The sequence below is a fragment of the Schistocerca nitens genome, chromosome 1 (assembly GCF_023898315.1).
Source record: "Schistocerca nitens isolate TAMUIC-IGC-003100 chromosome 1, iqSchNite1.1, whole genome shotgun sequence".
In the NCBI taxonomy this organism is placed as follows: Eukaryota; Metazoa; Arthropoda; class Insecta; order Orthoptera; family Acrididae; genus Schistocerca; species Schistocerca nitens.
Window position 1 is genome coordinate 733,759,981 of NC_064614.1, and position 13,267 is coordinate 733,773,247.

Below are 13,267 nucleotides of genomic sequence, written 5' to 3' on the forward strand. Positions count from 1 at the left end.
GTTAGGTGACTTTAATTCATCAATGCAATTACCTAGGACTGAGATACAACTCGGTGGAGATAAAATTTCTGGTGATTGGTGAAAATTTATAATTGATAGCTGTGATTGGTGATCAAATGTGCTAGAATTGTGCTGTTTAATTTCTTTCCTAAACTGAAGATTTGTTTCAATCCTGACTGCTCGTAGAACTTGACATCTTTCTGTCTTACCTATTCTAATAAAGGTGCTGCTCCAACACCTGTAACCACTGGTATTTTACCATTCATGGCAGTGCCTCCCCCCCTTAAATTTCCTGCTATTACCCCAGCCAGTTTCCCCTTCCCTTTCCTGTTGAGATGTAGGCCGTGCCTGGTATAGTCCCACCTACTGAGATAATCAACAGGAACCACACCAATATGAGCCCCCGCACCCGACCCAAGCAGCTGTTCCAACTCCAAATTAACTCTCCCAACAGAAGAGTTCAAATGAGGCCGGTCATGGCGTCTCAGGACAGATACAAATTCAACATTGGTGTGTCTCGATGCCGACGCAATCTTTACCAGGTCACACTCTATACTGTACCCAGGATCTCTGTCGATGCTGTTCCCTGGCCCTCCCACAATAACCACGGTGTCTTCCCTGGTAAATCCTTTACAGAGTGAACCTAAATCCTCTGTCACCTGATCCAGACTAGCACTTGGTTTGAAAAAATTTGTGACCTGGTATTCTGGTCCTAATTCCTCCTGCAGAATTACCACCCACTGCCGACCTGAAAGTCCCCCTTCAGGGAAGGGAACTTGATCCATTATTTCAATGAAAATTGTCACATACCTGTGTTGAGCGATGTCGGATGTTTTATCTCCTTCGTTATTTGTTGTTGGAGTTGTTGAATGATGACTGCTCGCCTCCTCTCTTTTAAATAATTCTTCCGCTCCAGTGTGCGATTTGTTGCAGCGCTCGTCGTTTGCTCGATGTCCATACTCATGTTCAGGAGAGCTGCCGCTCCCTGTAAGTCTCGATTGTGTAGCTCCACGTCGGGGGCACTGTCCGTATTTATTGTTTTGGTCCTGCTGTTTTTATTTAACCCACTCGAGTTGTATGTCTTTTAATAACTTTTTCCTGCTTTTTTCACAAAGAAATGGGAGAGTAACTATTGCTCTTTACTTGTTTGCAACCAAAGATTTTTCACGAAGTATATACAAATAAAGACACGAGGATGGCAATGTAGCAGGTGATCTCTTGTTCAAAGAATATATGACTTTAGCATTGGATTGTTTAGTGTTTACTTTCATAGGCACGTGCTACGGTGTTGTGTTGATGTGGTTTACATGCAGCGGGAATACAAGATAGTTCGTGGAGTAGCAACTTTAGCTGTTATCATCTGGCTGTCAAGTTCGAATGTGGGTTTCGTGGAGTAGCAACTTTAGCTGTTATCATCTGGCTGTCAAGTGCGAATGTGGGTGTAGAGTGGAAGGAAGCCCTTGTTCGAAAGAACTTTTAACCTTTTTACGTTACTATTTTCGCCTAATTTAAAGCGTCGTCATGGGAAAGAAACATAAGAAGGTGAGTAAAAGCTATTGGGCTAAGGAAATGCATTTGCCCTTTTAAAGTGTTTTGTAAATATGTGTCATGTATGTACTCCTAAGTAGGTTCGGAAAGTACACAGCCACTTCCCGCTGTGTTTCAAACCATATTAAGTAATTTCTGTGAACACCGAGAGTGACTCGGGAAACAGAATCAGGCATTTGCCTATTCTGATATCACATAGAATTGTATTTGTAAGGCTTACATGTTTTATTCGAAGAAACTGAAATCTTTTTAAAACGATGGGTAAGAAAATGATATCTATACACCAGATTACTGTAATAGTGTCGTACGTCGAATAACTTCTGCACAAGTTCTTTTAGTAAAAATGTTATGACACGTTACACCCTGAACCCCCCCCCCCACACACACACACACCCGCGCGCGCGCGTCTACACATGTAGACAAATATTGAATCTGCCTATTATCACATGCTTTCATTACATTACTTGCTATGGACCTGTGTATTGACATATGATAGAAATCTGGGGATATATTTCGTAGTTTGTGTGGATATTTGCCTTTAGATTCTTTTTACACACATAGCGATGATGAGTTATAAAAGAACCAACATTAGGAAATTGGCACACTTCGGTCTCTCCGTACACCCTTACGGTTGTACGGATATTCCACAATAAAGTGGGAAGATGTATCTTGACAATTTTACAAAGTGTTTATTGTGGTATGCACCAAGAAGGCAAATGGTGAAGTAACAAGTCCAGTGGCAAGGCACAGTGTATCACATGACACTGCAGGTAAAGGTGTGTTTCTGCCTTACCTGCCTGTAGTGTGCACTTGGGGTGCACATAGAACATTTAACACTGATTTTGGGGGTAGTTTAGGTATGTAAAGGGTACTTGAGCCATTGCAATGTTCACTATATGTGGTATAATGCAGATGCGACAAGTATGATGTTGAGGAGTGACAAGAAGAGTTTTTCAAGTGTAGTTTTCAAAGCAGAATCAGAAGCAGAAATGGAATCAATTTTGCAGTTACCCCAATGTTACCAGGTTATACGATAGCTGAAGAGTTTGGTGCGGGACAGAGGCTGGCAGCACACTGGCACTGCTGCAAGGTATTTTCCATCCTTCTTTGCACAAGATACATCGGGTATCACACTCCTACGTGCACAATACTATAATAGTTGACCATAAAAGCAACAATGTTGTCGTTTTGTGTGTGTGCGTTATAGCTGTGGTAATAACTATTGTATGATTACCAATTGATTGTTGACATTAACAGGCTCCTGTAATGTGCAGTATCAGGTTCTCTTTTTCAGGATCATAATATTTTTGTTTTTCTGTGCACTTTGCTGCTGCCTTCAGACACACTATTACATAAGCTGACAATACAGCGTAATGAAACAAAGCATGGTAAATAATTAACAAGAATAACATTATTGGTTGCAGTTGTCATCTGTAACTGATTGTGGTCACCTGGGCTTTTGGTGGCACAACAACATGTGGGGAATAGATCAAATATTGTGGCATAATTGGTCCTCTAATTTCCCATTGCTATGATATCTGATCTGTAGGGGAGAATGGGGATAGTTGACTCACATTTTCATTTTTAATTTTTTTTGTGTGTGTTTAAAACAAAACTGTAACTGTGATAACAAGCCTTACATTTTCCCGTTAAATCCTATGTATTTAAAAACTGAATTGGAAAATACGTAACTATGAAAAAAATTTAAAAAAGTGCTTTACACCATGGCTCAAGTATCCCCATGTGGGGAAACTTGAGCTCGAAAATAACACGCTTAAACCATCATTTTATTCTCAAAGCATTTATGTGTGGAATTTAATATCTCACGTTAATAACATTATAATGTTAAAAACTTAAACTCTAAGAAACAGGAAGTCCTTCAAAATTAGCTAAGAAAATGAAAATAGTTACATGATCGTTTTTGGTATTGATGATGGAATGTTGAAGAATCAGTTCTATTTCATCGTATCAACAACAGTGTTGCCTTCATATGGAGACCATTTAAAGTTAGTCTGCAGTTCACCTTGCAAACTTAACTTTCGCTCCTACCTCACTCTTCTTTATTATTAGCTTTCCCAACCAATTGCTTAACACTTTTTCCCCCCTCAAATTTTACCAACAACTATTTCTGTACACAACTAAATCGTCACTGCAATTCAGATTACACTGTGCCACGGATGAGCTCGTGCTTTTTGTTGAATAATTTTCAGGTTGTTTGTCAGATGATTCTGTGGAAGTTTTCATTTTGGATTTTTGTGGGAGACGCTGCGCTTTGAACTGTTTCTGTTTTCATGTAGGGCATTGTTTTCATTGACTCCCCATTTTTTATGATTTTACTCTTTTCCTACTGCCTTCATTAAGGAAGGCAAGGTTTTAGGTAAGGTCTCACAATTCATGGTGAAACAATGGCTGCACTTGGTGAGGGCTCTGGACAAATCATCAGTGTTGGACAAGGTGACAGTAGACCTAAGCCCATCCACACTGGTTTTAGTTTTCTCAGTATCTTTTCGGTTATTTGAAGAAGCCAGAGTAGTTTCCACAGGGACATATGAATGCCAGTGCCCTATCAGTTACATGTGAACTCGGAAATTCATCATCAGTGAAAGTAGTAGTATTCAGGATGAAAACACCGATAACTTGAATGTGTTCGCAGATATTCATACTCGTAAAAGCTAGTGGATAAGCTTTACCTACTAACAAATTATTCTGTTAGGCTTAAAGATTTTGTAAATATCTAAAGACTTTTACAAACATGTTTTTGTAATAATTTTATAAGACTGTTTATGTGAGAAAAGTTCTTGTCTACAGTATGTAACAATGAATTTAATTTTAGCTTAGGGGTAGTTGAGCCATGGCTCAACTCATGTATGTAACATATGTATGCAAATATTTAGACTGTTAGAGAATGAAAATGAGGTTCAAACTATCAGTTGCTAAGTTTCTTTTAGTTAAACTCAAAAACTGGAAACCATTTACCTACAACAACAATGCATGAAGAGACAGATTGCTACTTACAATGAAGAAGACATGCTAAACTGCAGGCAGGCACAATTAAGGCACTTACATAAAGCTTTTGGCCATAGCCTTCATCAGCAAAAGAGAAACACACAAGCAAGGACACCTGATGCACACAAGATCACCAACTCCAGCACCTCGGGGCAGAGTTGGTTGTTATGTGCGCATGGAGTGTGCTTGCTGTGTGTATGAATGGTGTGTGTACCTATTTTTGCTGATGAAGGCTGTTCCTGTCTGCAGCTTAGCGTATCTTCTTTATGGTGAGTACCAATCTGTCTTTTCCTACATTGTTGATCTTTTCCTACATTGTTGATCTTTTCCTACATTGTTGATCTTTTCCTACATTGTTGATCTTATCCTACAATGTTGATCTTATCCTACATTGTTGATCTTATCCTACATTGTTGATCTTATCCTACATTGTTGATCTTATCCTACATTGTTGATCTTATCCTACATTGTTGATCTTTCCGTACATTGTTGATGTTCCTACCTGGAGTTTCCATTGTTTCAAACCATTTACCTAATTATTTAGTGTTTAGATAGCAAAAACATTAAGCAGACAGCACTACTTCTATCTTGCTTCAAGACAGCTGATAATTTGTCCCTTGTGAAATACTAATGAAAACTAAACAGTGATACTACCTATGGAAAAATAAATTGATCTACTGATGAGAAAACATGACTGGCTCATGTATTCCACATGCTCAAGTGTCACAACTGTCCCATGAACAACTGGCCATCAGTCAATTTGTTATTCTGGTGTACATATAAACAATAAATTTAAAAATAGGCTGTTGTCCTGTAATTTTCTGAGAACTGTTAACTTATTTTGCTGTTCAGTCAGTAAAGCATTTGACCTCTCAGGTTTTCTTAGCGTGTTTGATTAATATTGAGCTTTCAGGTGTTCTGCAGTGTAGTTGTTTGTGCATTATTGCAGCTACTCTGACTGTCTTGAATTCCAGTTATAGTAAGGAAGGACAACTATAATTATTCATGCACCCTGAACATTCAGACCCTGTAGTACAAGTTGTTGATAGCTACATATACTTGGTGTCACAGGAGGAGTGGTCAATATCCAGTGATATGGCAGGAACTGATTTTAAGCAAAAAATTTCATATGGGCATATGCTCTATTTTGAATGGTTTCTGGTGCAGAACACAATTAATGTACATCGTTATTTATTCTCTGTATCAGTCAAAACATTGTCAGATTTACATGTGTAGAAAAGTTAGTAAACGTTACAACCTAAGTTTTACAAGGTATCAATTTAAAAATACGTATTTTTAACACATTCGTATCTAAGCATTAGTGTACATCAAATTTCCATTTCACCAATATAGCAACATAGAACTTAAGGAACTTCACATATTACTGTCTTTCTTCCCTGGACATGTGTGTAAAATATCAGGCCAAAAGAAGAACTCAGCAACTTGGGAATACTCTTTATTGTGATTAGAGGACATTTTCTTGTGCATATCATTTGTAGGGGCCAGACCAACTTCCTTTGTCAGTCCTTAAACTACAGCTACCTTTCTCCAAGGGGATGTGGGTAGTGCCCTGAAAGATTTTGATAGAGCCTTGCCGAATGTCTCAGGACACCGGTATGGTAGTATAGTTGGCATTGTGATGGACAGAAGAATAGCATTCTTCTTTTTTGTCCTCTGAAGGAGTTAGCTATCATGCTCCTTCTTTCAAAACTTCTGGAGTTCCAGTTCGGTCATACATTCTTTTTTTATTTTTATTATTTCATTTATCGTTTTATTTTTTTTCTTTCTGAAACCATAGATTTTCTTCTTTGCGGTGACTTCTCATTTTCCTCACCTTGCTGCGCTTGTGGATGTCTGTTTTGGTTGATCTGCTATCTATGTCAAAATGTCAACTAAATTAAACTTCTGAACATCTTAAAATTAAATTATTTGACTGTAGCTGAAGTTAAATATGGATAGAAAGAAGTAAATTCATACTCTTACATCACTGTTCAAGTAAAATTAGCATCATTTGTATATTTTCATGTGCATATAGTGTCACAGGTGGGACAAAAGTGAAATTAAAATATATCTATACATATATTAATAAAATATCCATGTTGAGTATATTAATACTTACTATTTTTGGAAACTAGAACCACTTTCAGTGTATCACACCTCGAGTATGCAGTTGTACCACTTGAAGATATACTGATTCAGCATATACAAATCAGCTGTTGGGTAACCTAATGCTACAAACTGATATTATGTGAATTTCCTTAAGTTCTGTGTTGCTATATTTAATTACCATTTAACGCAGTTACAGCACACAAAAATGTTTCTTTTAAAATACGCATCTGGTTGCTACTTTTCATGGAATCACCCCTTTATAGGTGCAAGTGTAGTGCATTAACTATCGTAGTAATGGTGTGAATTGTGGTGTCCGTGGAGAAAAGTAATGAATGATTGCTTACTGTATCCTCAGAATGCAGTTCTTTCCGATTTGTTTATTGCTTGCATGTGATAATATGTATACACAAATCAAAAAAAGTTTTGCATCCCCTCAGTTCCGGAACCTGTACAAAAAATTGGAAGAGAGATGAAGATAAACATCATTTCCGCCCTTTTTATATCTCATGAAAACCACACATTGCATGTTGTACCACCATACAGTGAGATCTTCAGAGGTGGTGGTCCAGATTGCTGTACACACCGGTACCTCTAGCAAGTTCTCATGCATTGATGTATGCCTGTATTCATCATTACTATCCACAAGTTTATCAAGGCACTGTTGGTCCAGATTGTCCCACTCCTCAACAGCGATTCAGCGTAGATCCCTCAGAGTGGTTGGTTGGTCACACCATCCATAAACAGCCCTTTTCAATCCATCCCATGCATGTTCTATAGGCTTCATGTCTGGAGAACATGCTGGCCATTCTAGTTGAGCGATATCATTACCTGAAGGAAGTCATTTACAAGATGTTCACAATGGGGGCACAAATTGTTGTCCATGAAGACGAATACCTCGCCAATATGCTGCCGGTATGGTTGCACTATCGTTCAGAGGATGGCATCCACGTATCGTACAGCCATTACGTTGCCTTCCATGACAGCCAGCGGCGTATGTCATCCCCACATAATGCTCCTCCCTCCCTTCAAAACAACAGGGAACCTCCACCTTCCTGCACTTGCTGGACATGTGTCGAAGGCTTCAGCCTGACCAGGTTTCCTCCAAACACATCTCCGACAATTGTGTGGTTGAAGGCATATGCAACACTCATCAGTGAAGAGAACGTGATGCCAATCCTGAGCGGTCCATACAGCATGTTTTTAGGGCCATCTGTATCGCGCTGCATGGTGTCATGGTTGAAAAGGTGGACCTCGCCATGGACATGGGGGATGAAATTGTGCATCATGCAGCCTATTATGCACAGCTTGAGTCGCAACACGATGTCCTGTGGCTGCACGAAAAGCATTATTCAACATGGTGACGTTGCTGTCAGGGTTCCTCCGAGCCATAATCTGTAGGTAGCGGTCATCCACTGCAGTAGTAGCCCTTGAGCATCCTGAGCGAGGCATGTTGTCGACATTTCCTGCCTCTCTGTATCTCCTCCATGTCCGAACAGCATCACTTTGGTTCACTCCGAGACGCCTGGACACTTCCCTTGTTGAGAGCCCTTCCTGTCACAAAGTAACTATGTGGATACAATCGAACTGCGGTATTGACCATCTAGGCATGGTTGAACTAGACAACAGGAGCCAACTGATCGGCTGTCGGACCCCCTCCGTCTAATAGGCGCTGTTCATATGTGGTTGTTTACATCTTTGGGTGGGTTTAGTGACATCTCTGAACAGTCAAAGGGACTGTGTCTGTGATGCAATATTCACAATCAGTGTCTGTCTTCAGGAGTTCTGGGAACTGGGATGATGCAAAACTTTTTTTGATGTGTATATTGCCATGTAACAAATAAATAGTAGTAAACTCAACAAATCGTTTCAGGGGAAATCAGTGAAAAACAATAAGGTCAACAAAGATGAACCAGAGGAATTCACAAGAGCACCTCATTCATTTATAATTCACCGTGGAATTGTTGGCAACTCCATTCTGGAGCTAGTGAAAGACTTTCGAAGAGTGATGGAGCCATTTACAGCTACTTCATTAAAGGTAAGTAGGTAGGGTCTTTGCCATTGTGGTAATCTATAGTAAGAAATTAATACTAGCATTGCATTTACTTTGTGTACAGTAAAAACTAGAAAGTCGATCAAAAGAGTTTCCTAAGTGTGACTTTATTCAGCCTATGTTGCATGTATTGATATTTTTCATATGTTTGTTGTTTCTTTATCAATGTTGACTTGCTCACCTCGAATGTTGATGTTTAAAACTTTCTCTTAACATTTCTTCTCTGACTGTGGGAGACATCTTCAGAGGTAAAATGGCGAACTGCAACCAGAACCCTAAGGAGCACTAAGTGTATAGGTTTGCAGAGGGCACCACAGTCTATCAAGTGATGTCAGCTGAGAGTTTATTGCTGGTATTGCCAACATTTTCAATTGAAAGTAATACATCGTCATTCTTACATTGCATTGTTGACATCCAAATTTTGTCTAATTGAACATGCTCCTCTTTTCTGTTAAAATGGGTATGGTATTTATATATCTCAGTAGCCTTTCTATACATAAGCGCATGGTAATGCGATGTTTTCGATATGAAAGTTGTCTCAGTGAATTTTATTTCATGGTCACCCTCTCGGTAAAGATGTTCTGCTATGGCTGATTTATCCATATGTTGCAGGCAGCAATTCCTCTTGTGTTCAACTAGATGGGTGTTAACACTTATTTTTGTGGTACCAATGTAAACCAGTCTGCAACTTCAAGGAATTTTATATACACCCAGTGTCGCCAAAGGTGTCATATGTCTTGTGCCGATCTTAAACATTCTTTCATCTTTCTGGTGGGTCTGAAAGTAGTTTCCACACTACACTTTCTCAACACTTTCCCAAAAGTGTGCTCATCACTGTCCCAATGTAATCTGTAATTGTACTGAGGAAAACTTTTCCTTTTCCTCATTGGTCCTGGGTTCTCTCCATAGGGTGAAGCACTCTATCTATCTTATTGTTAGAATAACAATTCTTCTTGAATATCGACCGTATATGTTCAAGCTCATCTTTTAAGTAAGTCGATTCACAAATTTTGTGTGCTTTCTACCAAGGTTTTAATCAACCTTTATTGTCTGGGGTGGTGGTTAGAATCTTTATGTAGGTAACGGTGAGTATGCGTGGTGTTCTGTCTACTCCATGGCCCAGTGTCCCATCCCCTCGCTTGATAACAGACACATCCAAGAAATTCAGCTGGCTGTTATTCTCTGTCCCCATAGTAAATCATATTTTTGGATTGATACTGTTGAGATGTACCAGAAAGGCATCCAGTTCCTCTGCACCATATGTCCATATTATGAAAGTATCATCGGCATTGCATTACCACCTGACTGGGCTTTTTCTGGTAGTCTGCAACACCTATTTTTTGGTTTTCCGTTAATGAATTGGTAACAGCTGGAGTAAGAGGACTGCCATAACCATCCCATCAATCTGTTGATAAAAATCATTAATTGAAAATAGGCTGTGGTGAAGCAGTGTCTAAATATCTACACCACAATATCTACTGGAAAAATATCAGCTGTGCATGAAATAGATTTGTTCACTGTTATCATGATAAATAATGACACAACATCAAAATTAACAAGGATATACCTTGGCCCAGTGCATTTCTTTTAATTTTCCAATGAAATGACATGTATTTTTAATATGTCTGTCAGTTCCACTCACATAAGGTTGCAGCAATGAGGCAAGGTGTGTAGCTAATTTTTGTGTGTGGGAGAACCTATAGCACATACACAGTAGACATCAAAGGACTCTATGGTCTGTGCACCTTGGGTAATCCATAGAGCCTAGGCGGGTACACTTCTGTTTTGCAGAGTAACTTCTTGTCGTCAGAGGAGCTTAAAGACGCTTTCACCAGACGATCAGTGATGTTTAAAATTTTCATTGTTGGGTCCTTCTGAAAATTTTTTTAATGATTGGTGGGATCCAAAATATTATTGATCTTTTCATGATAGTATTCACTCCTCATCAGGACCATGGCGTTATCATTGTTTACTGTAAGAAGGATCATGCTTTTATCGGCATTGATACCCCTGAGCACCTTCCTTTTTGCCTGTGACAAATTACAGTTAGGTGGCTTACAGGTACATAAAATTCTAGCTGTTTCCATTATAATTATGTCAGCTGACTGCTGTGGAAGCTGACTGATCCCTGCCTCGATATTTGCTATAATATCTGTGATTGTTTTAGATCAGTGTACATCATCATCTACTTGTTAAAGTGTTTGCCCTGGTCCCCATAGCCTGTCACCAACACTCACTCACCCCCAAGTGTGCCCAGCACACTACAGTCCTCTTTTCACATTACTGCTTACGTTTGTGGCATATAAACTGACTGCACAACCATTAATTAGGAATTCTTCTTCGGCTTACCTCTCAGCTTTATTTTGAATGCTGTCCAGTGAGTGAGTGGACACACTTTTCAGTGCAAGCAACAGTATTCCTCAGTCACTGCTGGAAATGCTGGTTATTTTTTGAGTTTGGGTGTCATCTTATAAAATCCCCAAACAGAACATTGTACCACATTTATTTGAGGCTGCCGTGTCTTTTGGGCTCATAAAATTATACTTTCAACATTATTCCATGTGTAAGAGGCCACTGGGAAGCCAATAAAACACCTGATAATGAACAGTCTTTATTTGGGTCAATCCACCTCTACACTTTTTTTTGTTATGGTGTGGGTTCCTGTAGTCATGTCCTAGTTCATGAACCAAGGGCAACGTATGAGTGGCCAAGTAAGTGGTCCCGACAGACGAGATACCAGTTACTTTGGAATAAGGCAGGGCATCTCGGACATATTCTAAGTCATGGTCACCTTTGTGCTCATACGGCAAAGACTACCAAATCCACCGGTTAGTCCCTCAACCGTTAGGGATAATACCCAATGGGACTCGGGGCAAGTAAGGGTAGCAACCTGCATCCCTGGTACCTTAAATATGATGCTGGCAACAATCAGAGCAAAATGCCTCGGACCTTTGGAGGTGACGGAGTCCCACCTCTAACTGACAAACCAGGGACTCCTAAGATACGACTTGGCAAACAAATGGTAATGAGATGGGGAGCTATTAATATCAATGGGGGCTACTCTGGGAAGAAGGTAGAGCTGGCAGAGGCTGCAAGTAAGATGGGGCTGGACGTTTTAGCTGTTAGTGACATTCGGGTAAGGGGTGAGAAAGAAGAGGAAGTGGGAGAATACAAGGTCTACCTGTCAGGAGTCAAAGCAGGAATAGCACAATGGGATGTAGGGCTTTACATCAGGAAAGAAAAGGAACCCAGCGTAGTTGCAATAAGGTATGTAAACGAACGACTGATGTGGATAGATTTGACAGTGTCTAGCAAGAAAATTAGGATTGTGTCAGTATATTCGCATTGTGAAGGGACAGATCAAGATAAGATGGATAGTTTTTATGAGGCACTCAGTGATGTAGTTGTTATAGTAAAGGACAAGGACAGTGTTCTGCTCATGGGTGATTTTAACGCCAGGATTGGAAATCGAACGGAAGGGTATGAAAAGGTTATGGGTAAATTTGGAGAGGATATGGAGGCCAACAGGAATGGGAAACAACTCTTGGATTTCTGTGCCAGTATGGGCTTAGTGATCACAAACTCCTTTTTTAAACATAAGAACATTCACCGGTATACCTGGGAAGGCAGGGGAACCAGATCTGTCATTGACTATATAATAACAGATCAGGAATTCAGGAAGGCTGTGAGGGACACACGTGTATTCAGGGGATTCTTTGATGACACTGATCATTATTTAATCTGCAGTGAAATTGGGATTGTGAGGCCGAAAGTGCAGGAGGTCAGGTCCATATGTAGGAGGATAAGAGTGGAGACACTTCAGGATAAGGAAATCAGGCACAAGTACATAACAGCGATCTTTGAAAGGTACCAGTTAGTTGAATGTAGTCAATTACAGTCATTGGAAAAGGAATGGACAAGGTACAGGGACACAGTACTAGAAGTGGCTAAATAGTGTCTTGGAACAGTAGTGTGTAAAAGTAGGATGAAGCAAACAGCTTGGTGGAATGACACAGTCAAGGCAGCCTGTAAAAGGAAAAAGAAGGCGTATCAAAAATGGCTACATACTAGAACTCGGGTAGACAGAGAAAGTTATGTTGAAGAAAGAAACAAAGCCAAACAGATAATTGCAGCATCCAAGAAGAAATCTTGGGAAGACTTTGGAAACAGGTTGGAGACTATGGGTCAAGCTGCTGGAAAACCATTCTGGAGTGTAATTAGCAGTCTTCGAAAGCGAGGTAAGAAGGAAATGACAAGTATTTTGGACAGGTCAGGAAAACTGCTGGTGAATCCGGTGGATGCCTTGGGCAGATGGAGGGAATATTTTGAAGAGTTGCTCAATGTAGGTGAAAATACAATCAGTAATGTTTCAGATTTCGAGGTAGAATGGGATAGGAATGATGATGGAAATAGGATCACATTTGAGGAAGTGGGGGAAAATGGTCAATAGATTGCAGTGCAATAAAGCAGCTGGGGTGGATGAAATTAAGTCAGAACTCATCAAATACAGTGGAATGTCAGGTCTTAAATGGCTACACAGGATAATTGAAATGG

The 13,267-nt window shown here is 39.8% G+C and overlaps 1 protein-coding gene across 1 annotated transcript in view; it reads left to right on the forward strand.

Annotated features, from left to right (window-relative positions):
- The first annotated feature begins 1,221 nt into the window (after positions 1 to 1,221).
- The window catches only part of LOC126260105 (protein Peter pan), an 85,165-nt gene continuing 73,119 nt past the window's right edge, over positions 1,222 to 13,267 (forward strand). Inside the window, exons 1-2 of the mRNA XM_049957339.1 lie at positions 1,222 to 1,542; positions 8,534 to 8,698. Coding sequence (XP_049813296.1) covers positions 1,522 to 1,542; positions 8,534 to 8,698 — 186 coding nt within the window. The 5' untranslated portion in view covers positions 1,222 to 1,521. The remainder of the gene's footprint in view (positions 1,543 to 8,533; positions 8,699 to 13,267) is intronic.